At 41.6% G+C, this 26,936-nt stretch overlaps 1 protein-coding gene across 2 annotated transcripts in view; it reads right to left on the bottom strand.

The window, feature by feature from the left end:
* CFAP99 (cilia and flagella associated protein 99) overlaps positions 1–26,936 on the bottom strand; it is a 158,776-nt gene that overhangs the window by 64,867 nt on the left and 66,973 nt on the right. For both annotated transcript variants that reach the window (XM_089691512.1, XM_089691513.1), the window contains 3 exons: positions 21,330–21,398; positions 13,598–13,681; positions 12,315–12,403 (listed from right to left, as the gene is read on the bottom strand). In XM_089691512.1, coding sequence (XP_089547638.1) covers positions 12,315–12,403; positions 13,598–13,681; positions 21,330–21,398 — 242 coding nt within the window. The remainder of the gene's footprint in view (positions 1–12,314; positions 12,404–13,597; positions 13,682–21,329; positions 21,399–26,936) is intronic.

Genomic DNA, 26,936 nt, shown 5'->3' with positions numbered 1-26,936 from the left:
GTACCTTGCCTGCCCGTTTGCTACCAACCCGGCCTGCCCGACTACGTTTAGTATTGTTCTTATTGTTATCTGTTGGAGGTTTGGTTGCACTGTGTTTATGTTTAGTCTTGCACTGCGTTTATGTATTGTTTAGTCTTTAATAAATTGTATTGTTTATACTACACCTGGAGCCTGTGTTTCCCTGTGTCAGTCCACACATTTCTGGTCATACCCGGATCCCTAACAGTATCCTTATATCATGCTTGAGGACATGGAATAGTCCGGTATCATGCACAGCTATTATGGAATGAACCTGCAGGAATTTTGGAGATTGCATATTGGGAAAATTATCCTAAAGGCTTTTGTTTATTTTATTTAGGGTAAGAGTATTTACTCTAGCCACACAGAAGTGCTCACGGGGTGTTTTCACTTTGTCACGTGTTTCACAGTTTTTTCACATATTGGCAATTCATTTATATTTATATATGTTATGATTATTTGAATATTGAGGTCAATACACTATCCAGTTTCTTATATATTTTTTGGAGGTATACGGTGGAAGTCGACCATACATTTGGATTACTATATCAAAGAAAATTGAGAAGATTCACTGACACTAAGAGGGTTTATTTTTTATTTTGGACTTTCAAGGGTGAAAATGTAACTTTTTGAGGGTCAATTTTAGGGTTATTTGGGTTTTTTTTGGATATTTTATTTTATTTGGACACCGGTTTTTGATTTTGTATTGAATCTTTAACTAGAAGTGTATTTCCACTTTTGCAGTCAAATGTGAGAAAACCCCACTATATATTTGTTATGCGCTCCTATTCACATAGCATACCAAATAAAAAAAAAATGTTTCTTTCCATTTGTAGGTGATTCTTTGGAGCAGGCCTATGGGCAAGCTACTTTGAACAATTTGAAAGTGAAAGTAGAGGGCCAAAGTGGGGACAGGCTGAATTCCCTCCTATTAACATACAACACAGAACCCAAGCCCTGAGGTCTGCAACTATTTGTTAGGACAGACAGTGGTCAAATCTAGTTTATAACTGATAATGAGATCTGCCAGCACTGTACAGAGAGGAATACGTTTGGTAGGAATTAACTCCTAACACACAGCAGCACATTGTCTGATATACAGCCAACCCCTCCATCCCCTCTGCTGTCATACAGAACAGTAAACTGTGCTGTCCTAATCATTACTGCAGTTCCAACTACCATTCAAAGCTCCAGCTACCCTCTCCAACGACATGGGCACAGATGGAGACCTCTGATGACAGACTGACCTAGGTATAGTTGGGTCGTGCATGTACAACGAACACCCTTGCAAACTGGGCAGCTTTAAGTAGAACATTACATTAGATCTTTCAAAGTTGTACAGGCTTCTCTCCAGCACTAAAATTCAGAATTCACTGAACACTGTGAACTTCGTACTGCTTACAAACACTGGCTCCTCCAAACTGACATCCACCCATCAATGCATTTTGATATTTATATAATTCCTCCTAAGAGCCAGCCCACTGCTTGCATCAGGATTAAGGGCTCAGGAGAAGAGACTTCAGGAAGCTACTGTATGTACAGCACCTTGATGAACTCTTGTAATAGCCATGATCTTCCTACCTTGCATAGAGGAGCACAAAGTATAGTTTTGGGCTGCACTCCATATTCTTGAGACCAGTGTAACTGGATGGTGTTCATAGTGACAGCAATGGATGGTGGTGCGTAATACCACAAAAGAGAAAACCATCATCAGCAGCCAACTGAAGATCTGGAATTGATGTGGGTCTGTTCTCATTGCATCACTTCGTTCATATACAGCCAATGTTTCGGGGCCTCACAAAGAGTCACAGCAGTGCCTTGAAGAAGGGACCCAGCAATAACCTGAAGCAAGGGTGGGCAATTAACTTTCCCAAAGGGCCAAATGAGGACCTGGAGCTGTTGTGGGGGGCCAAACCAATAAGCTGAACTTAATTCTGCTAAAAATTATACTTTATAAAAAGTAATTATCCCTAATCATAAGTGCAGGGTATAGTCCAAATCCAAATAACTACAGACACTTACAAGAATTAAATAAATAGCACAGGTATGGCTGCACATAACTAGACATGATATCCTGCTTAAAACAAGTATAAAATACCAATCCATATAGAGAACCAAGCTTTATGGTAAGCCAAACTTACATACTTACAGAGTCAGCAGAGCAGTCTGTCTATGGGAACCCCATGAGGGTATTTATATATTCCCTCCATTGTTATGCAAGCCCCAGTATGCGACATCATTTTCACAGCAAGGTGGTTAGGGTTGTAAGACTGACTAGTGGGGGTGTAGGAAATGCCCCTTACCTGTTGGGTGAAGAGCAGGAACTGGCAACACCTCCCTAACTCACATCATATCCTTGTTGCCAACATCCCATGGTCAGCCCAAGTCATCACGGAAAGGGACGAAGTTCAACAAGCACCATTCTGACGACTACCAGACCAACAAGGAGGGTGAAAGCACAGCTGCCTATTTGTTGATGGGCTAGCCTGGATTCAAGGATCACACACTACTCCCCCAAGCCATGGAGCAGTGTCACATATCATACACCTATTTACGTTTTATTTCTAATTACCAAATGACCTCACATGGGCCAGAATGGGACAGCCAAAGGGCCAGATGTGGGGTGTAAAATGCCAAGGTCTGCCCTAAAGTATTGGCTGTATCTGACGATGTGACGCAGTTGAGTGTTGGTGACTTTACTTTCTCCTTTGTGGTACTGCACGAAACCCAGTGCTGACGTCATTGTGTCTAAAATAAAAACTTAATTTTTTGGGGAAAGTTTTTATTAGAATGTTGATGAGGAGAGAAAAGAAAAGACAGGGATAAAAGAAACATAAGCAGCTTTAAGACCACACAAGTCAAAGTGACTACTATACTTAGCAGTGGTACAGTGGGCTCAAAACACTGTTAAAATGGAATTAACCCAATAACTATTTTGAGGTCCATTATCGGCAAGTCTGTTAAAAGGGCAGATAGGAAATACAAACTATGTGAACAAATATAAAGAAATAGCAGCTCCAATTCACCTGTTGTAAGAAGGCACCAGTAACCTGCACCCTATTCTTCCATGGGCCCGAATAAGGTACTGAAGCATGTGTACACTTCTGAGGTAAGCCATTGGAAATGACAAATAATGCATTGTGCACTGGGCCGATCACTAAGCAAAGATGTTCTGTTGGTACTTCATGCTAATCCTGATCATGACCCATTCCAAATGACCAAAGGCTACCCTAACTTCTACCTGGCTGACAGTGTGTTAAGATTATGTCACACTAGCAATATGGTGCCCAATCACCATTGGCAGAATTGCTAATAAACCACTTAGCTTCTTCTATGGCATTTCCTCTTGCTGGACAAGCCAGCGAAATGACATTCTGTTGTTGGTCCCTCACTTGCAAGTATACTTGTGCGGCATACCTGCCTAGAGTTTGCATGTTCTCACTATGACTGCGTGAGTTTCCTCCGAGTACTCTGGTTTCCTCCCACACTCCAAAGACATGCTGGTAGGTTAATTGGCTCCTGTCTAAATTGGTCCTAGTATGTGTTTGTATGAATGTCAGTTAGGGAACTTAGACTGTACACCCCTTGAGGGTTAGGGACTGATGTGAATGTACAATTCGTATGTAAAGCTCTGTGTAAATTGACAGCGCTATACAAGTACCTGAAATACATAAATAAAGCATCAGTCTACATGGAAGGGACAACCATTACAGTAGGTGATAGTTTAATACTGGTGACTTTGCCACCACCAGGTTGCCACCAGCATCAGCATCACCAGTTGGCATGACATTTACTGACTGCTCCTAGAGAGGCAAACCAAAGTCCAGCAGTAAATTCCTTGCATGGCATTGCAGGCAATCAACAGATCCTGTGCCTATAAATGGTGACAAGGAGGGTCCTCACTAGCTTCCACTGTAAATGTTTATGCTTGACTGAACTGTACTTTTCATGAACTTCTTTGTTTCATTTTCTTTTTAGAATTTCAATCCTTGATGTCGGAGTTGCTAAAATCAACCTGAGGCAGAGTCCTCGCTGCAAGGTCATCATACCTTGAGTCATGTCGGCCTATAATTACAAGCTCTCAGTGCATTACGGCTCAGTTACTGCTAGTGCTGCCATGTAGGTCACAGCAGAGAGCTCACGCTATACATGGCTGACAGAGTACAAGAAACCATCTCCCTTCTATGCCAGTTTTTAAAGCCATATGCAATTTTAATCACCTTAAATATATGCCTTTGTCTGCAGAAGGTGGTGCCAGATGGTGACACAAATCAAGTCAGACATATCTGCCGGCATTTTTCAGCTTGTAAAAAATTAATATGCAGAAAATGATGGGTTAGCAGCCCACTGATTAATTGCAAGTTCTGTGAGTCTTATGATGATATAAAAGCAGATTAATGCTTAGCTTTGTGTATAGCTCGATGTATTCCCAGACCATACCTCCCAACTTTCTGAAATGATAAAGAGGGACACCTTTTAGAAACACAGTATGTAGGCAAAGGACATGTCCCTGCCACGGCCCCAGTTACATGGACCACAAAGATCTAATATGCACAAAATAATTGGCTAAATAATTGGCTAAATCACAGAAGCGTTTTTCTAACATATATATATATATATATATATATATATATATATATATATATATATATACACACACATATACAGTCAGGTCCATAAATATTGGGACATCGACACAATTCTAACATTTTTGGCTCTATACACCACCACAATAGATTTGAAATGAAATGAACAAGATGTGCTTTAACTGCAGACTGTCAGCTTTAATTTGAGGGTATTTACATCCAAATCAGGTGAACGGTGTAGGAATTACAACAGTTTGCAACGGAAACCAGGTAAAATGGTGAAACATTGACTCAGCCTTTATGTTGTGTATCATGGAGCATGGAGATGTCAGCACCCGTGGTAGTGAGCCCTTGTAGATAGTCAACTTGGGGTTCCCCAGGGCGCGGAGTCTAAACCCCAGCCTGCTTTTTCACCAGAGACCCTGATGGTAGGGATTGACTTGCAGCAAGCTGGAACCAGGTCGCGGCCCCCGGGTACGCCCAGCTGAGGATGAGGAGATTGCTTGCGGGCGCAGAGTACAATGGGAGGAGACAAATGGAAATCCGATAGACTAGTCGAGGTCAGGACAGGCGGAAAACAAGCACAGTCAGAATGAAACCAGGGTCGGTACACAAGTAGTCAATGCAGGATACAGGAGATAGCAACACACAGGAGCTCAGACAACTAGGAAGTTGCTCAAGCAAAGTGGCCTAGACTGAGCATATCTTATATATATCTTATATCTTATATAGACAGGCAAACAAGCAGGCAAGCATATCTTATATAGACAGGCAAACAAGGAGGCGGGCCCGGAAGTGATGGAAGGGAACTAAACGAAACCCAGAGAACAGCAGATGACGCCCATAGGTGATCACAGACAAACACACATATGAAAGGGATCAGGAACAGCACTGCAGCAAGGAGGTAAGAATACACAAACAAGTAACTGCAGGCTAACTTGTGACAGGAGAAGAGAAAGAGCAGCAAAGAATTGTCTGAGGATTTGAGAACAAACATTGTGCAAAAGTATGGACAATCTCAAGGTTATAATTCCATCTCCAGAGATCTTAATGTTCCTGTGTCCACTGTGTGCAACATTGTCAAGAAGATTACAGCCCATGGCACTGTAGCTACTCTCGCTGTACGTGGACAAAAGAGAAAAATTGATCAAAGATTGCAACAAAGGATTGTTGGAATGGTGGCTAATGAAACTCAATCAACTTCCAGATGAATTGAATCTGACCTTCAGGCACAGGGTACAACTGTGTCAGCTCGTAATATACTTTGCCATCTGAATGAAAAGGGACGCTATGGTTAGACCCAGGAGGACCCCACTGCTGACACAGAAACATTAAAAAGTCAGATTGGAGATTGCCAAAACTTACCCGAGAAAGCCAAAATCCTTTTGGGAAAGTGTGCTGTGGACAGACAAAACAAATGGCAGCTTTTTGGTAAAGCCCATCAGTCTACCGTCTTCAGAAAAAGCAATGAGACCTTTAAAGAATAGAATACAGTCCCTACAGTCAAACATGGTGGAAGTTCACTGATGTTTTAGGGTTGTTTTGCTGTTGCAGGCACTGGATGTCTTGACTGTGTGCATGGCATTATAAAATCTAAAGCCTAGCAAAGAAATCTGGGGTGCAATGAAGGGTCCAGAGTCAGCAAATTGGGTCACTATCTGAAGTCATGGATCTTACAGTAGGACAATGACCCAAAACACACATCAAAAAGAACCCAGAAATGGTAAATTGCTGGAGAGTACTGAACTGGCCAGCAATGAGTCCAGATCTCAATCCCAATCCCATTAAGCACCTATGGAGAGATCTAAAAACAGCAGTGGGGAAAATGTACCCTTCCAATCTGAGAGACCTGGAGCAGTTGGCAAAAGAAGAATGATCAAAAAATCCAGTAGAGAGGTGTAAGAAACTCATTGATGGTTACAGAAAGCAACTGATTTCATTCATTTTATTTTATCAAAGGGGTGTGCTACCAAATATTAAATTGAAGGTGCCAAAAGTTTTGTCCAGTCCATTTTTGGAGCTTTGAGTGAAATGTGTCAGATTTAGCTTTTTGTTTCATACCAATAGAAACAAAAGAAATAAACATGAGAATGCCTAAACATTTGTAATTGCAACAAATTTCTGGGCGAAGTGGTGCATTATCTGAGAGAAATGCAGGAGTGCCAATATTTTTGGCCATGACTGTATATAAAGTGCACTCAAAGTATTCAGAACCCTTCACTTTCTAAATTTTGTTTGCAAATGTTGCAAAACTGAAATATCACTTGTTTTTAAGTATTCATACTTTTACCCAGTACATTGTTGATGCACGTTTGGCAGCAATTATGGACTCGAGTCTTTTTGGGTATGACGCAACAAGCTTTGCACACCTGCTTTTGGGAACTTTCTGCCATTCTTCTTTGCAAATCCTGTTCAGTCGGGTTGGAAAGGACTGTTGATGGACATCCATTTTTAGGGCTCTCCAAAGATGTTCAATAGGGTTCAAGTCAGAGCTCTGGCTGGACCAATCCAGGACATTCACAGAGCTGTCCCTAAGCCACTCCTGTGTTGTCTTGGCTGTGTCTTAGGATCAATGTCATGTTGGAAGGTGAACCTTTGGCCCAGTCTGAGGTCCTGAGTGCTGAAGAACAGGTTTTCATTGAGGATAACTCTGTACTTTGTTCAGGGTTGAGGAAAAGCTAAATGGATCAGTCTCCCAGTCCCTGCTGCTGAAAAACACCCCCACAACATGATGCCGCCACCACCATGCTTCCCTGCTGGGATGGTATTGAGCAGGTGATGGACAGTGCCCGATTTTCTCCAGACATAACTTTTAGTACTGAGGCCAAACAGTTCAATCTTGGTTACATCAGAGCAAAGAATCTTATTCCTTATAATCTGAGAGTCCTTCAGGTGCTTTTTTGCAAACTCCAAGCGGGCTTTCATGTGTTTTACACTGAGGAGAGACTTCCTTATAGCCATTCTGCATAAAGACCATCGGGTTCTTAGTCATCTCTCTTACTAAAGCTCTTCTCCCCGACTGCTCAGTTTGGCAGGATGGACAGTTCTTGGAAAAGTCTTGGTTGTGCCAAACTTCTTTTATTTGAGAATTATGGAGGCCACTGTACTCTTGGGAACCTTCAGTGCAGCCTTTTTTGTAGCCTTCCCCAGATCTGTGTCTTGCAATGATCCTGTCTCTGAGCTCTGTGGGCAGTTCCTTTGACCTCATGGCTTTTGCTCTGATATAGTATGCATTGTCAGCTGCGAGAACTGTTATGGAGAGCTGTGTTCCTTTCCAAATCATATTAAATTAAATTAGTTTACCACAGGACTCCAATGAAGGTGTAGAAACATCTCAGCATTAATTGAGAGAAACGGGAAGCACCTGAGTGTTGCTGCAAAGGGTCTGAATAGTTATGCTGATGTAATATTTAAATTTTTCCTTGGGTAGCCACCGCATTCTATGTGTGAGGTAAATGCCTAGGTGCTCACCACAAAGAATTCCATATAAACCAAAACCAAGGTAGAAGCATTCAAAGATCTTGCAGTAGAGATAAATCAATACAGGTTTTGTAGAGTATTAGATGGGATGAAGCCTCCTGCTCTGGGTCCACATTTCACCAGCAGCCAGCATCCTGATTGTGCAGGTATGCACAGCTCTCTGAGAATGGGTGTTGACTATGGTTCAGGGCTCCACCTAGGAAACAGGTCTCTGACCAGATGTCAGGGTAAAGGCCAGTGCAAAAGAGCGCCTAAGGTGTGTATATGAGCACAGAACTTCCATGAGACTGTCTGAAGGATACAGACAGGGGCCTACAGATTGAGGGCTTGGGACCAGATCCTAAATGCACTGAGTTACTGTCATGTGATTGGCTGATTAGCAATCTGTGTTACCAAGGAACAGGTGTACCTAATAAAGTTGCCCCTGGGTGTATATAGAGAGTATATATTTATAAAACTAGATTTGTTCTGTTTAAACAGTCTTATTTGCCACATTGCACAGACAGGGTAGACAACCTTGGTCCAAGTTTACTGCACACTGTATCTCCTGGCTGCTGCTTAGACAAAGGTGATGCTGACTGGTTGAGCAGGATTACCTTTAAACTGTGAATTTCAGTTGTGGTTTTTGCAGTTTGCCTGGATTTCCACTCAAAGCCCAATTTCAGTCTTTTAACTCCTGTCCTCAGTACACTGAGTATCATTCAACCTGGAAGACTGGGGACATCTAGGAATGGAATACATTTACTATGGGGGACAGCGCCGAAGAGGGTATTGCAGCCAATGCTGCTTTTTTTAACCACTAGATCCCCAGGATCTAGTGGTTAAAATTCTGACATTCCTCTCCTACATGAAAGAAATTCAGCTTTTTTTGCTCGAAAATTACTTGGAACCCTCAAACATTATGAACAGTGTTTTTTTAGCAGAGACTCTAGAGAATAAAATGGTGGGAGTTGCATTTTTTAATGTCACACGGTAATTGCGCAGCGTTTCTTCAAATGCAATTTTTTTTGGGGAAAAATACACTTAATTGAACTTTAATGCACAAACACACAATATAATACCCAGTTGTTAAATATAAAACATGATGTTACGCTAAGTAAATAGATACCCAACATGTCACGCTTTAAAACTGCGCTTGCTTGTGGAATGTTGACAGACTACGATACCTGAAAATCTCCATAGGCGACACTTACAAGCCTACCAGTTTAGAGTTAGTGGTCTGGGGCTATAATTATTGCTCTTACTATAACTTTCGCGGCGATACATCACATGTGTGGTACAAACACTGTTTACATATGCATGTGGGACCTTTATGCGCGTTCGCCCTTTCAGTATTTTACATTGTATTATTTATCTATTTTTTTACACTGACTCTTAATTTTTTTTTTTTAATTGGATCACTTCTATGGCTATCACAAGGGATGAACAACATTTCTAGTGAAAACTGAAACAGTGACAGGTCCTCTCCTCTGCCCTTCAAAGCATCACATCAAACCCAGGACAATTTCAACGTGATGCTTTTATAGGCTGGTACTGGTCTGTTTACATTAGACTGGAACTGGAAGCAACAATACTCAGACCGTAGAGATGATCAGGGACATTCCGGTCCTTGGTCATCTCTATGGTCAGCCAGCAGAACTGCTGGCTTCAGTCCTGGGCTCCCTGTTGGGATGGGAGAGCCCAGGAAAGCAGCGTGAGGGGGAACCCATTTCTACTGCCTGTAAAAGCAATCCAGTGACTAATTAGCAGCTCGGATCACTTTTACATTGTACAGCATCGGTGGCTAAAAAAAATGTACTGAGGTCATGACTGCAGCTGCAGCCATGGTCCCGGTATAACCAATCAAACCAGAGGACATAAAGGTACCTTGTTGGTCAGCAAGTGGTTAATGACCCTATCATTTCCAAACATATTCTAAATAGGCATACCTGCAAAAAGAGACAGTGGATACTTACCCTCCTACTGCCTATGGTACCAAGACTCCACTCTGTTCACGAGGAATTATCTGAAGAATCCTTTAGGAAATTAAAACTTCTGAGAGTGCCAAACTCCTGATCCCTTGCAGTACTCAGTAATCCCTTCCTCTGCTTTAACTAAGGATGCTAAGGATGGGTTATTAACCACTTGACCTCTGGAAGGTTTTACCCCCTTCATGACCAGGGCATTTTTTTTTGCTATTCAGCACTGCACTATTTAACTGGCAGTTGCTCAGTTATGAAACACTGTACCCAAATGAAATTTATATTACTTTTCGCACACAAATAGAGCTTTCTTTTGCTGGTATTTGATCACCACTGGGTTTTTTTTAATTGTTTGCTATGTAAACAAAAAATAATGAACACTTTGAAAAAAAAACAAAAAAACAGTTTTTAAAATTTTGCAAATAAAAAAATCTTTCTTTCTTCAAAAATGTAGGCCAAAATGTATTCTGCTACATTTCTTTGGTAAAAATAACCAAAATCATTGCATATTATTTAGTCTGTAAAAAAGTTATAGTCTACAATCTATGGTATATACAGTATATATTTGAACATTGATCAATCCTGATGTACTGACAGCCTCGTCTCATCTAATTTTTTCAGGCCTGAAAATGCCAGGACAGTACAAATAACCCCTTGGTGGAAGGTAGACAGTCCAAGGTGTTTAGTAAGAGGCATGGCGAGTTTTTTTTGGAATTTTTTTTTTTACCACCAATTCAGTCCAAAATCATCATATGACATTTTACTGGTGTGGCAGTGATCAGGGACACTGACTGGTCACAGTATGTATAAAAAGAGGGGAAAAAAAAAACCTATTTTTTTATTCGATTTTTAAAATTGTTTTTTTTTTAACATATTTTTTTACATACTTTCATCAGAGCAGTTCAATGTCACCGTATGGCACTGCACTACTTTGGGGGGTGATCAGGGATTTTTTTTTTTTTTGCAAGTTGTTATTGCTTATAACAGTGATGATCACTGCTATAAGCAATAGTTTTAGTTGTCATGAATGGCTATCCCAGAGTTTAGCTTTAAACATTTAAACTTTTGTTTCTTGTTCCCTACATTTTATTTTTCTGCTATATAGTAAAGCCGAAATGACAACTTCCTGCATCCACACAAGAAATGTGGATGTGAGAATCGCCCCCACTGCACTATTGTATTCTGACAGCGGGTGCTCCCCTGTCCCAGATTAGTGCTGCAGCCACTGGCTGCATGCTCTGGTCGAATGCTGGTTTTCCAGCAGGAGTGTTCAACAGAAGCCAGCCTAACGACCAGTTTCTGTACAGAGAGCGGTACACATGGACACTGCTGAAACGGCTGAATTCGATTTGTCTATACCGTGCTTCATTCAAATTGGAGAGTAAATAAATACAAAATAATTACAATAATAAATAAACCCTAGATAAAGCAGGACCTGAGACAGAAAAACAAATCAAATGGCTGTCATCTTCATCCTTCATTCACTACTTGGTCCCTACATGGGAAAAAGAAGGTGCATAACAGCTGTCCTGTCACTTCATTGGCTGCATGCTTGTTGTAGGTAAGTGACTCCCCTAGCAGTAAAAGGAGGATAAGAATGACAGATCTAGAACCTAATCTTAAAAACAAACAGCAACTGCATATTTCTTTCATGATAGATTTCCTTTGAAATTTAGCTGTAGCCACATTTTTTTGTATTTGAACACAATGTGGAAAATGTAGCATCTCTTTTAGGTTCTTATCGCTATGAGTGTCCCCATTGGAAACTTTTGCTACCTGATTGACAGACACAATAGGCGGGAGAAACACACTGCTTAAAGACTACAACAGACTAGCATTTCACAAAATAGTGAGAAATTTAAGTGGAAACAAAACTGTGAGCAGGCAGGTTCTTTATAGCAGAAGAGTCATACAATGTCTCCTCTGCAATATAATAAACCTGCCTGTTCGCCATCTTCTTTTAAATGTATGCTGAGCTGCGCATGAGCAGCTCAGTTTGTATTCAGGCACAGGTACTGTATACTGGGATGCCTGAACTCCTGGACATGTGCAGCAGTGATGTCATTCTGTTCCGGCCAATGAAGATGCCCACAGCCTGGCGCCCGGAAGATGCTGGCACTGGTAAGGGAACTCGAATTCTTAAAACAGAGATAAGTATTGTGGACTTCTTCTTTAATTTTTTAACAGGGACATATATAGCAATAAAAGCCTGATAGTAATTGTAAGCCTTCCTAGCACTATGGGCAATAGGAGGTATTTAAACACATACCTGCGTAGTTCTTTTTCCACCTGCCGCTGGTAGAGAGCGCCCTCCCGTAATATCGCTGTGGCATTCAGTTTTACTGGTACATTGTCCATCTGGGAATACAAATAGGCATGTTAGTGTACTATCAGCTGAATCTAGACAGGAATGGCAATTCTGTATAATTTTGCTCACAATGGATACACACTATATTGCCAAAAGTATTGGTCGGCCTGCCTTTACACGCACATGAAGTTTAGGGGCATCCCAGTCTTAGTCCGTAGGGTTCAATATTGAGTTGGCCCATCCTTTGCAGCTATAACAGCTTCAACTGTTCTGGGAAGGCCGTCCACAAGGTTTAGGAGTGTGTCTATGGGAATGTTGGACCATTCTTCCAGAAGCACATTTGTGAGGCAGCCTATCACAGTACCACGCTTGAATTCACTGAGCTCCTGAGAGCGACCCATTCTTTCACAAATGTTTGTAGAAGCCGTCTGCATGCCTAGGTGTTTGATTTTATACACCTGTGGTCATGGAGATGATTGGAACACCTGAATCCAATGATTTGGAGGGGTATCCCAATACCTTTGGCAATATAGTGTATATGTACAAAGCTAGTGAAAAGTAACATCTGTCATGGATGCAAAACAATCAGACACCCCATTATTAAAGGATAAGTTCACATTTTAGTAAAAAATATTAAATGCATATTTTTTTGCAGATCTGGGAGGAAATACCCCAGGACACCATCCGTCGTCTCATTAGGAACATGCCCCGACGTTGTCAGGCATACATACAAGCATGTGGGGGCCATACAAACTATTGAGTAGCATTGATTTTCGGGGTGTCTTTGAATTCAGTCCTCTTTAGGTTGCTAATTTTCATTTCCATCAAACGATGGGGCATCCATATGTTCCGAACACATTACCCATTCCATATCAGTATAGATATCCAGCATGATATTTTTCCCCATTGAGATCTGATGTTTTCAAAGTGTTCCTTTAATTTTTTGTGCTCTATAATATATGATATCTGGATAATACGTTAGCTTCTGTATCTGTTTTATTATTCAGACTTCCTTTAATGTCTCATCAGAGCTTATCCTTTTTAATTTGGATCAAGATTCAATTAGATAAAAAAAAAATAATCTTATCATTTTTCTAGTATTGGCTGTAAAACTAAACATTGCTAAATACTGGAATCAGATCAGAGTACCTGCATTAGGGAATGGTTGTTGCTTATTTTGGCCCTGGCTGATGTTTTCCCTTGGCCGACAAGGATATAGTATTAATTAAGTGATAAGCTTTTACCTTCTTTATCGACACTTGCTGAGCTTTTGTTTTATTAAAAGCCAGTTTATTATCGTCTTCTTTCATTATTTCTGACAAAACACGCTACAAAGAGAAAAAAAGAAGACATTTTACTAACCATATCATTTAAAGTAGCAATAGCAAATAAAGAATTATGAGATAGCAACTGAATTTCCTACGCTTACGGACTGGCTTAGATATACAGTATCCAAACTACTGGCTTGTGCCACCAATGGAATGATGATCAATATATATTGCTGTGAGATTATTAATATGGCATCCACTGCATAGGGCTGTTTGGTAAATATATCTTTTTGGAAGACTACAATGGTAATACCTCATGACTAGGGATCAGCTAAGGTTCCCATGAAAATCTCACATAAAAGCAAGCCGCCGTCTCAATCAGATGCGGCCAAGAAATTCAGACGCATGTAACAAAGGGACAGTGATGCTGTTGATGTCATTAAACTAATAGGTCTATACGGCCATATTTGGACATTCTCATTGACCAAATATTACCATGCGGCCATTTTAGGTCAATGACATCACCAGCATCGCCATCTTTTTTTTTATATGCGGCTAGGGGATGGGGAAACTCCATGTTAACAGAGGTTGAGGCTGGCGGCAAACTATTATGTGACAGTTTCCCGCAGGTTAATGATGAACAGAGTTTGGTCCAAAACTTCATCCTTACTCATGACCTTAACGATTTTGGGAAGCTCCTTCCTTGTCCTAGGGGTGTGTCTTTGGACAAAGTGTGTTTCTTAAAGTGTTACTAAACCCAGGACCCTGCATTCATATTATATCTGGTCTCCCACAGTACACAGAACATGTAAGTGCAATTATTTTAGTAGTTATAAACTGGTAAAAACCTTTTCTCATCAGCGGTATATAGCAGTCTTGTGACTTCTATTAGTGTCCAGCTGAGCACTGGTTAATCTTGTAGGAGGGGTTTTCATTCACCTCTGACTGTCCTATGAGGCTGCATGACCCCTGACCCTCTGTCTTGGCCCTGTGCCAATCACATGCACCCTCCCAAAAAAACTTTCTAGCAATACACACACAACTGAACATGTGCAGAATGTCTTCTAGGGCTCTGTACTATCAGCAAATGGATTGGGGACTGTAGAAGAAGGAGAGGATCAGAGAAGACAGGACCAAACAGCATTTTTACATAATGCAGAGGATTAACCCCTTAGGTTTCACAGTGGGTATAACAAGCATGCTTTACTGTATATACTGACTGATTTTACTGTTGTGGGTTTAGTAACACTTTAACTGCCATGAAGAAAAAGGTGGCCAATGACCTGCCTGTCCTGTCTGGCAGGGGTGTCTGGATCAGTATAGTATATATATTTTTTGGAGAAATACATGTTTTAAGTGGACAGGCTTCAAAGGTGAACTCTGGACACAAAAGGACATCAAAGGCAGATTGCAGCTTTTGGGAGATACTTTCTTTGATGGTCTAGAAAGGTATGCTCTCATTCTTCCTGTAGTGGAGACTGGCCAGTGCAGCTACTGTCCGTTATACCAATGACAAGTCTCCTACCCACCCCCTGTTGCATCATCACACTGCTGCAGCTTCTGTGGGCATTCCTCTAAACACACAGAGGAAATCCTGTCCAATCTAGTATGGTTGGCATTTGTAGATGATCACCCAGAATTTACACTGACGCAGAAAGCATTACCTTCCCATAGACTAGTGTGATTCAGATCTGGATCATGCTGATATGCTTTGTGTAACTGCAGATTTTGGTAAGTAAAATAGGCCGTTTCTGCTTTTTTTTTTTTCATTATTAATATTGGGTTGCAAATATTAGAGATATAATCTAGAGCAGCAATGGGCAAACTACGGCCCGCGGGCCGTATACGGCCCGGCGGACCTTTTAATCCGGCCCGCGGAGCTAGGCTCCCGCTAGGCTCCTCTCACAGTCCGCCCTGAAGACCGGGTGTAGCATGAAAATCTGTCTCCTATGAGGATCTGTCCCCCTCGACGTATCTGCGCATGTGCCGGAGATCGCCGATCGGCTGCTAATGCCTGAAACTGGCACATGCGCAGATACGTCGAGGGGGACAGATCCTCATAGGAGTCAGATTTTCGTGCTACACCGGAACGGCGCGGGAACACGGCGAGAGGAACGCGCGGAGCAAAGGTAAGTGAATTGACACAGGGGGGACTTGGGGATTTAATATGGGGGATGAATTAATATGGGGAATGAATTACTATAGGGGCGATGAATTACTATGGGGGATGAATTACTATATGGGGGATTAATTACTATATGGGGGATGAATTACTATGGGGGATTAATTACTATGGGGGATGAATTACTATGGGGGATGAATTACTATATGGGGGATGAATTACTATGGGGGATGAATTACTATGGGGGATGAATTACTATGGGGGATGAATTACTATGGGGGATGAATTACTATATGGGGGATGAATTACTATGGGGGATGAATTACTATGGGGGATGAATTACTATATGGGGGATGAATTACTATGGGGGATGAATTACTATATGGGGGATGAATTACTATATGGGGGATTAATTACTATGCTTACTATGGGGGAATATTACTATACTTACTATGGATGACACATACACATCATTCATCTACTCTTGGTCCGGCCCCCGGGTCCAATATACAGTTGCAAGAAAAAGTATGTGAACCCCTTGGGATTACGTGGAGTTTTGCATGAATTGGGCATAAAATGTGCTCTGAACGTCATCTAAGTCACAACAATAGAAGAACACAGTCTGCTGAACATAATACTACACAAACATTAGATGTTGCCATGGTTTAATTGCACATAACATGTAAACATTCACAGTGCAGGGAGGAAAAAGTATGTGAACCTTTGGACTTAATAACTGGTTGACCCTCCTTTGGCAGCAATTACCTCAACCAGACGTTTCCTGTAGTTGCAGATCAGACCTGCACAACCATGTGGAGTCATTTTGGACCACTCCTCTTCACAAAACTGTTTCAGTGTAGCAATATTCTTGGGATGTCTGGTGTGAATCGCTCACTTAAGGTCATGTCACAGCATTTCAATGGGGTTGAGGTCAGGACTCTGACTGGGCCACTCCAGAAGGCGTATTCTGTGCTGTTGCAGCCATTGTTTTGTTGAATTACTTGTATGCTTTGGGTCATTGTCCTGTTGCATCACCCATCCTCTGCGGAGCTTCAGTTGGCGGACAGATGGTCATACATTTTCCTGCAAAATGTCTTGATAAACTCTGGAATTAATTTTCCCATTAATGACAACAATCCGTCCAGGCCCTGAGGCAGCAAAGCAGCCCCAAACCATGATGCTCCCTCCGCCATGTTTCACAGTGGGGATGAGGTTTTGATGTTGGTGTGCTGTGCCTTTTTTCCTCCACACACAGTGTTGTGTGTTCTTCCCAAACAACTCAATCTTGGTTTCATCTGTCCACAGTATATTTTGCCAGTAGTGCTGTGGAACATCCAGGTGCTCTTTTGCAAACTTCAAACGTGCTGCAATATTCTTTTTGGACAGCAATGGCTTCCTCCGTGGTGTCCTCCCATGTACTCCATTCTTGTTTAATGTTTTCCTTATTGTAGATGTGTCAACAAAAATGTTAGCATGTGCCAGAGATTTCTGTAGGTCTTTAGCTGACACTCTGGGATTCTTCTTTACTTCATGCAGCATTCTGCGCTGTGCTCTTGCAGTCATTTTTACAGGACGACCACGCCTAGGGAGAGTAGCAACAGTGCTAAACTTTCTCCATTTGTAGACAGTCTGTCTTACCGTGGACACATGAACTTCAAGGCTTTTGGAGATACTTTTGTAACCCTTTCCAGCTTCATGCAAGTCAACAATTCTTGATCGTAGGTCTTCTGAGAGCTTTTTTCTGCGAGGCATGGTTCACACCAGACAGTGCTTCTTGAAACCAGTAAACCCAAAACAGGTGTGTGTTTTTTAAGGGCAGGACAGCTGTCAGCAACACATCCAATATCATCACACTGATTGGAGTCAAGGTTGGCTCACTCCTGGCTCCAATTAGCTCTGGGAGAAGTCATTAAGCTAGGGCCTCACATACTTTTTCCTCCCTGCACTGTGAATGTTTACATGTTATGTGCAATTAAACCATGGCAACATCTAATGTTTGTGTAGTATTATGTTCAGCAGACTGTGTTCTTCTATTGTTGTGACTTAGATGACTTTCAGAGCACATTTCATGCCCAATTCATGCAAAACTCCACGTAATCCCAAGGGGTTCACAAACTTTTTCTTGCAACTGTATGAACCCATTGCGGCCCTCAAGTCAAAAAGTTTGCCCACCCCTGATCTAGAGGAAGCCAGGAGTGTGTCTATTAGATTGCCCATAATTCAGCTCTAAGGTTTTGTTTCCCCTTGCATTGGTTTCTGAAAAGTGATCCGCCGAAGCAGGTGTACAACTTCATCCTGCTACCATGTTATTTTAAGGTGGGCGGTGGAGGGGAAAAGGGAAGTGGGGAAAAATATGGGTCAATCGCCTCCATGACTGCAAGTGTAAATGAGTCCTACAAGTTTATCGGTGGTCTCCATTCCCTCTTTCAAGAGACCCTGTAATCAGACCTCACATTTTAAATGAAAGTCTTGCGGCAGTAGAAGATAATACACTTGCAGGTTTCCCCACTTAAAGTGATAGAAAACTCCACTTTTTCACTTGTACCTACAGATAAACATCTAATAAGGCTTTACTGTAGGTACAGTGACTATCAACTAAATTTGCATGTTTTACAGATATTCACAGTTGAAGTAGCTGGCGATGTCACTGGTGAATGCACTGAACGTGCCGTAAATTCAGAACTTTGTGCCCTGTGACTCCAGTGCGGCCATTCAAATGGCTGGAGAGAGCGAACCTGGAAGGAAGACTGGGTTAAGATAGAAGCGCTAACAGCCCTCCACTGGAGGGCTTCATTTTACAGGTAAGTCTGTCATAATCTGCAGGGAGACCATTTTTTGTCTTTTTTTTTTATGCTTCCATAAATTTTTATTCTTGAGTTTCAGACATCGGACGTCAATACAAGTCAGTCTAATGACAGACAAGAGAATGAATGCATATAGTCAATCTGGTACAGTCTAGCGTATAGTATAAAGTTACAGAGCGCTATCCAGAGTTCTCAAGAAGTCATTAGGACGGAGGAAAACAAAAAAACATCCAAAAAGAAAAACCTGCAAAAACATGCACTAAAATCCATACATCAATATTGAGATATATAAGGATCATATAAAGCATTCTAAACCAAAAATCATACTCAGCTGTAACCATGTTGACCACTTATGGTGGAAAATTTGGATACCTGGGTAGTATAGGCTAAGAACCGCTCACATGTACACCGAGTGTTGACCCTGTGTGTTGACCTGTGACTTCTGAAAGATTATTGGCTGGGGTTGTCTTCCACCTATTGATAATGGTCAATCTTGCTGCAGATGTGTGATGCTATGGTTCTGTATTGACTTGGGAACATATCTATAGTTAGGCAAAATAATGCCAGATGCAGTGAAGGGCTTATTAACATGCCTCTTAACCATTCTTGTAAGGAATCTTCAGGGTAGATTTTAGATCATTGTGAGGGGTCATATAACCTCATTGTAGGATATTGAAAGCATTCTCCCAGTGATTTACACAGTGAGTAGAGGTATTACTGTGAATGATCGCTTTTTGCCAGTCAGAAGAAAGGAATTCACTTCCCATATCTCTCTCCCACTTAAGAATAGTGGATATCTTGATAAAGAGTCCACTATACTGAAGAAAATTGTAAAACCAAGTTATATCTCCCTTTGACAAAGACATAGCAGTAAGAAACTGTAGTCTTAGGTTCCAGATGCTTAATCAGATATCTATGATGAAAATGTTTAAAAAAGGGAATCTTGACAAAGAACACAGTGCAGCACAGTGGCTAAATGAATAGCACTTCCGCCTGGCAGTACTAGGGTCATTGGTTCAAACCCCAGCCACGGCACCACCTGCCTGGAGTTTGCACATTCTCCCTGTGCCTGCGTGAGTTTCCTCTGGGTACTCCGGTTTCCTTCCACACTCCAAAGACATGCTCATAGGTTAATTGGATCCTGTCTAAATTGGCCCTAGTATGTGTATGTATGAATGTAAGTTAGGGACCTTAGATTGTACACCCCTTGAGGGTTAGGGACTGATGTGAATGTACAATATATATGTAAAGCGCTGCGTAAAATTGACGGTGTTATATAAGTACCTGAAATAAATAAGAACAGTGGCAGCAGGCTTTACACACTGTTTAGACGGTTTAATTATCCCCATCACAGCATTTAAACCGATTATTCATACTACCTAATTGCCCGCATTGCACCACAAATACAGGCACCCTTATACATATGTTGTGGCGATATCCCAAACTACACCATTACTGCACTGCCATTTTCCAGACACTCAAGTGTTTGCTCTATTCCCATCCAATTGGATCCTAAAGTTGCTATCGGTATTATCCCGAAAGATATTCTTCCAGTACAATATAGCCTTGTGTGGACAAGGGACCTATACTTAGCACGTAAACTAATATTCCAAAGGTGACTCTCATCCTAAACGCTGTCACAATGGAGATGTGCTTCTACGAAGGGAAGATCTGACTTAAAAACGTAGAGGCTGTTCAAACAAATTTTGGAAACTATGGGACCCATGGCTATCCTCTACCAACTCTATGTTTGTTATGCCAGTAGACACCCCTACTAGTTAATACAAAGGGTAAAGTGTAAGCCCAATAGTCTCAGGAGGGTTTAATAGTATATTACGTTCCATAAGTTTCTAAAACTCTGCCAGCCCCGCAGTAAAGTTTATGGTTAAATGTTCAAATTGGTATGTCCCCTGGAGTAAGATGTGATGTGCAGAAATATTCCTTATTGTCGATAAAATACTGTCTGCCTTTTGTTTTATTCTAGTATGTATGAATATTCTAACTCTGTTTTTAAGGGTTGTTTGGGGCAACTGCTTTGATTGTGTTAGTTTCTTCTGTAAAGCAATAGAAGAAAAATGTTTCAATAACAATTACCTGAGTTAAAAAAAGGGAATCTGCCTAAAAACAACTTAGTCCAATGACAAAGATACACAGCATGGTATCCTGCCTGTCATCCACCCGCTTCAACACATTTCACCCTATGAAAGGGCGTAATCATAGAGACTGTTTGTAAATGTTTATGACATCATTGGTGTGAGGTCCGTTTTATCCTATGATATTTATGGGGGAAGAGGGGGTTGCTGATATTAACAATATGTGGCAAGGGTCATCCCCTCCCTCCTAGATTGTAAGCTCGAAAGAGCAGGGCCCTCGATCCCCTCATGTTTTGCATTGTATTGGTATTGTTCTGTCACATGTTCTGTCCCCCTCTGTAATGTACAGCGCTGAGCGAACTATTGGTGCTTTATAAATACTGTATAATAATAATAATAATTTAAATGGGATGGCAGGACCCCAGCCTGCTAGAAGACCATAACCCATATTTGTGTTGCCACTTCTACTACCTGCATCCCAGGAACTATTCCTATTTCCGGAACAATGTTAGAAGATGTTCCATCTACCATCTAAGCACCAACATTTTCTTCCTGGACTTTATTCTGAACTGACAGCTTTTTAAAATGCTCTTTTGCCATTACTTGCCACTACAACATAACCATGGCATGGAGAAGCAGGCTATTACTTAAGCAGAGTTCCCCACATCCCTGTGTGCACCTTGACTCACCTTGGTTTTCTCTGATTTCTCTGCATTAGCACACTTAAACTGTGCCACATTTGCTTCTATCAGGAGCTCCTGAAATACACAGAAGAGAAAATACATTTGAAAATGCCACTCTGATGCATGATGGTTAGAAATTATATATATAACCACAACTTTTTTTAATTAAAGTGATTGTATAGCTAAAAGGTTTTTTTTTTAAATAACAAACATGTCATACTTACCTACTCTGTGCAATGGTTTTGCAGAGCAGCCCTGATCCTCCTCTTCTGGGGATCCCCACCTGAGCTCCTGGCTCCTCTCCCCCATGAGTGCTCCAATAGCAAGCCTCTTGCTATGGGGGCACGCATGTGGGCTTGCTCCTGAGTCGTGGTCTTGGTGTTCACTGACATACACAGCATGTCTTGTACCTGCCCCCCCCCCCCCCTTCCTGGCTATGATTGACATTAGCGGGAACCAATGGCTTCCACTGTTGTGTCCCAGCCAATGAGGAGGGAGAGAGCTGTGAGAGCCACTGATCTTATCCACAGCACTTGATGGATCAAGCTCAGGTAAGTACTGTATAAGAAGAAACAGAGAATGCATTAAGGTAAAAACCCTTCAACCTTTAAAACCACTTTAAGGATAGAGTAGAGAAGTATTAGAGCTCCTGTCAGTTTATTTTTTGCTGTGTACTGTTAGAGAGATTTCCCTTCACTTCCTGTCCCAGAGATGCGACAGGAAGTCCAAAGAAATCACTACAAAGTGAAGGGGATCCCCTTTCATACAGTCCTCACTGCAGAAGGTGTTCTTGTTGGTAGAATGGTCCCCCCCTCTTGTTCTGTTATTCATAAGAGCTGTGAAAACTTTGCATAGACTCCCTCAAGAACTAGCCCTGGCCAGCTCACTAGATTGTTTTAAAAAGAGCTGGATGCATCACCAAATGCAATAAATAACTGAATATTAACATTTATAGGTGAAAACACCAGATATTGCTGATCCAGGGAATATCTGATTGCCTCCTGGGGGATCCGGAAACTATTTATTTTTTCCCCACTGGAGCAAATTAGACCATACTTCATGGGGGGTTTCGGCCCTTCTCTGGATCAACTGTAGGTATAGAATTGTGTAAATGGAGATTTTCCATTTTTTTCTTTTCTTATTGGTTGAACTAGGCCAGGCCTGGCCACTTCCGGCCTTTTGGCTGTGTCTATCTGACCTTCGATGCCTGCACTATCAGCATGCAGGTGTCGGTGTAGAGAGCTGCAAGAACTGGAAAGAGGGAGCCTTAGGAGCTGATCAATACAGCTTGGAGGCTAGGATATCATTGCCTAGAAGCCATCCCACCACTATGCTACCTGGCCAAGTTCTTCCTGTGTTAGTACCTGAACGCTGCAAACCTCAGGAGCTGTGCACTTCTTCTTCATTCCAAGTAAAGATCTACAGAAATCCTTGTGCTGTACTGATCTAAGGCTCTCCCATTTCAGTCACAATGGCTCAGCCATCCATTTTTACCACCTCCTGATCAGCCGTCTAAAAGAGACCTATTTCAGGAGCAGTTGTACCTATTATGCCAAGTGCCAGGTGTTTGTTTTCTATATGTTTACATACTTATGGACCTTCCCAGGTCAAAAATGAATATTGAGCAGAATTAAGTTCGGCCCTCTACAACAGTCCCAGTTTCTCATGTGGCCCCTTGGGAAAATTAATTGCCACCCCTGAACTAGATGGGCTTGTCTTTTTTTTTATAAAACCTAACTACAAAACTAAAAGTTTGGATTACTTTCTGTGCCAGCGACAATGGTCACCAGGACAATAAGAAAAGATGAATCTACCCCAAGGTGGCACAAACAGCAAGAAACACTTGACAGGGGTTCTAATCGTTCTCTGCTCTTTAAAAAAATAAGGTTTTGCTTTACATACACTTAAATATACCAAAAGCACTCATACTCAACCAGAAAACAAGTGTTCTGTGTGCCCTGATGTGTTGAAAAATCTCTGTAGGTGATAATAAGGGATTCCAATGCTCATTACCTGCTACTGAAGCATAAATCCCAACAGTGGTTGCACTGTACTGTTGTGACCCATGAACCTCTGTTACATATATCATTAAAATGTAGAATACAGTGGACACTTTTGGGCATTTGTAAAAAAAAAAAACATACTGTAAAGTGAGGATTTAAAATAATGCAGTTCTTCATGTGTGCATTAGTTGTGGTCATGTGTACTGCTTCATGCACATTACGCATTCCATAGTCCTTAGTGCATCTCTGAAGGGAGAGAGAGAGGACAGCTATGTTCCTATATACTGTGGGGCCATGAAGAACAAACGTAACCATCCTCTAACAGAAATTCATATCACAGCAGCAAAATACAGCGGCCACTCTATTAATTATACCTTTCTAGTAGCAGGTTGGACCCCTTTTGCCTTCAGAACTGCCTTGGTTCTTGGTGGCATAGATTCAAAAGGTGTTGGAAAAATTCCTCAGAGATTTTGGTCCAATTGACATTGATGGCATCACGCAGTTGCTGTAGGGTTGTTGGCTGTACATCCATGATCTCCCATTCCACCACATCCCAAAGGTGCTCTATTAGATTGAGATCTGGTGACTGTGGACGCCATTGGAGTACAGTGATCTCATTGTCATGTTCAAGAAACCAGTTAGAGATAATTTGAGCTTTGTGATATGGTGCATTATCCTGCTGGAAGTAACCATCAGAAGATGAGTACACTGTAGTCATAAGGGGATGGACATGGTCAGCAACAATACTCAGGTAGGTCGTGGCGTTTAAATGATGCTCAGTTGGTACTCAAGGGGTCCAAAGTGTGCCAAGAAAATATCCCCCCTGCCATTACACCTCCACCACCAGCCTGAACCGTTGATACAAGGCATGACGGATCCATGCTTTCATATTTACCCCAAATTCTGACCCTACCATCTGAATATCGCAGCTGAAATCGAGACTCATCAGACCAGTCAACATTTTTCCAAAATTCTATTGTGCAATTTTTGGTGAGCCCATCTGAGAATTGTAGCCTCTGATCCTTGTTCTTAGCTGACAGAAGTGACACCTGGTGTGGTCTTCTGCTGCTGAAGCCCGTCTGCTTCAAGGTTCGACATGTGCGTTCAGAGGTGGTATTCTTCATACCTTGGTAGCAACGAGTGGTTATTTCAGTTATTGTTGCCTTTCTATCATCTCGAACCAGTCTGCCCATTCTCTGACAGCAACAAGGCATTTTCATCTACACAACTGCAGCTTGCTGGATATGTTCTCTTTTTCGGACCATTCTCTGTAAACCCTAGAGATGGTTGTGTGTGAAAATCCCAGTAGAGCAGCAGTTTTTTAAATATTCAGATCAGCCTGACTGGCACCAACAACGATGCCACATTAAAAGTCACTTAAATCCCCTTTGTTTCCCATTCTGATTTGCGGTTTGAATTTCAGCAAGTCGTCTTCACCACGTCTAGATGCCTAAATGTGTTGAGTTGCTGCCATGTGGTTGGCTGGTTAGCAATTTGTGTTACCAAGCAATTGAACAGGTGTACCTAATAAAGTGATAGGTGAATGTATATAGGAAAAACGTGGCTAAGTGGTTAGCACTCCCACCTGGCAGCACTAGGGTTGTCAGCTCAAATCTCAACCATGGCCCTACCTGCTTGGGGTTTGCATGTTCTCCCTGTGCGGGTTTCCTCCAGGTACTCCAGTTTCCTCCCACACTCCAAAAGACATGCTAGTAGTTTAATTGGCTCCTGTCTAAATTGACCATATTATGTGTATGTATGAATGTGAGCTAGGGACCTTAGATTGTAAGCTCTTTGAGGGCAGGGACCGATGAATAATATATATGTAAAGAGCTGCATACATTTTTGGAGCTATATAAATACCTGTAATAAATAAATATACATAGATCTACAGGACAGTGCTGTTACAGCTTTGCCACTGGGTGACAGTGTTCTAAAGCAGCTTCCAGTTGCGCCTATAGTTTTGATTGCAGAGCATAAAGGAGCAAGAAAGCGCAGTAATCTGCAGCTACCAGAGATAATCATTGGCACTAATAGGACTAATTAAACTAAACTATAATATGATGCATATTAGTTCAATAAGCTTCTTATTTTTAACTTTTATACCTACATCGTCACCCATAATCTGTACTTCTGTCCTGTCAATCCTTAAGCCTCGTACACATGATCAGCAAATCATATGAAAAATACAGCTTTACGAAGATTATCGTAGGATAATCGGATCGTTAGTACACGGCTTTCAACAACCAGCCACAACAGTTTTTTCAAAATTGTCCAAAGGGACAAACAAAAGGGACAAAAAATTTTTCTCGTACAATACCAGATTGCACCATTTCCGTTTAATCAGCACTGTCTTCATCTGAAAATACAATATATTACATCACTTCCAAAATTCTATTCTGTTGTACGAGAATTTTCCTAAATTGAGTAACCTCCTTATTTTTATATGGAAACTAGTATGCAAGAAGAAAACGGATGATCGTCCGATTTTATCGTTGTGTGTACGAGGCTTTACAGCACATAATCTGGGAATGGCTCTCATGTCTGCTTTCACAGTGCTGCCCGTCTTTGCTCTCCTGCCTGTCCATGTTTGCTCTGTTTCTATAGTGCAGCCTATCTAATCTCCCAGCTCTGTATTACTGCCTTGTCACTATGATGTCTCTGTGGCCACCCAGTTTTTGTATGTTGGGCTGAGTATTGTATCCAGGATCTGTGTTGAGGACACAATGACCCCTAGATATACAGCAGCTGAGATGCCTGTCCACTGTTTGGCCAAGAGCAAACCATTCTCTACCGCCTATCGGTAATCTAATTAATGGGTATGATCCTATTGACAAATGACACTGTTCATTTGAAAGCCTTTGTATAGAGAACAATTGTCCTTGTGGTGTTCCCAGCCAAGACTTTTATCACATATGCTGACACCTCAGAAAATGCAGTGACAACACTATGCCTTGACAATTAACAGGGAGAGCGCTGCAAGGAATGTATAATAAGGAGCGCAGCATGATGTCCTATGGAATATATAGTCATTCTAGAATCATTCCCAGAGGCTCTGTGATACTGAGGATATGTATGTATCTTGGAGATCAGCCCAACTGGAAATCTGCAAGCCTGGTAAATGTAAGAAGGGCCCATGTGCTGAGCAGTGTCTGGGGGTTAAGCAGGCCATAGATGATACGATTTGCACAAGAAAATAGCTTGATTCCTCCATCAACACAGTCAGTGTTGATGAGGGAATGCCTCCCATGGAGCTATTGTGTTCTGCTGGCGGGGAGGATTCCCTATTGGCAGAACACAATGATCGTTGCTAGCGGCTATAGCCGCCAGCAGTAATCACATACAAATTTGACAGGCTATTTGTACTGAAGTCGATTGATTGATCCCTGCTAAACTGGAGAATCAATTCATCTATTTCCAGCTTTAGTGAGAACTTCTTTGGCCTCTCCAGCCTTGTTAAAGCTGAACATGTTCATGTAAATATATTCCTCAGTAGTCACAAAATACTGTATATAAATCCTCTTTGCGTGCACCAAATGTCTGTGCAATCTGATTACTACCTTAAAAAAGTAGCAGTAACATCATCAATGTGCTGTACATAGCCCTTGCA

This window comes from Staurois parvus, unplaced genomic scaffold (assembly GCF_062004578.1).
Source record: "Staurois parvus isolate SC_StPar_1 unplaced genomic scaffold, SC_StPar_1.0 ptg000564l, whole genome shotgun sequence".
Classification (NCBI taxonomy): Eukaryota; Metazoa; Chordata; class Amphibia; order Anura; family Ranidae; genus Staurois; species Staurois parvus.
Note: the sequence above shows the minus strand (reverse complement) of the source record. Positions and strands in the feature narration are given on the sequence as shown.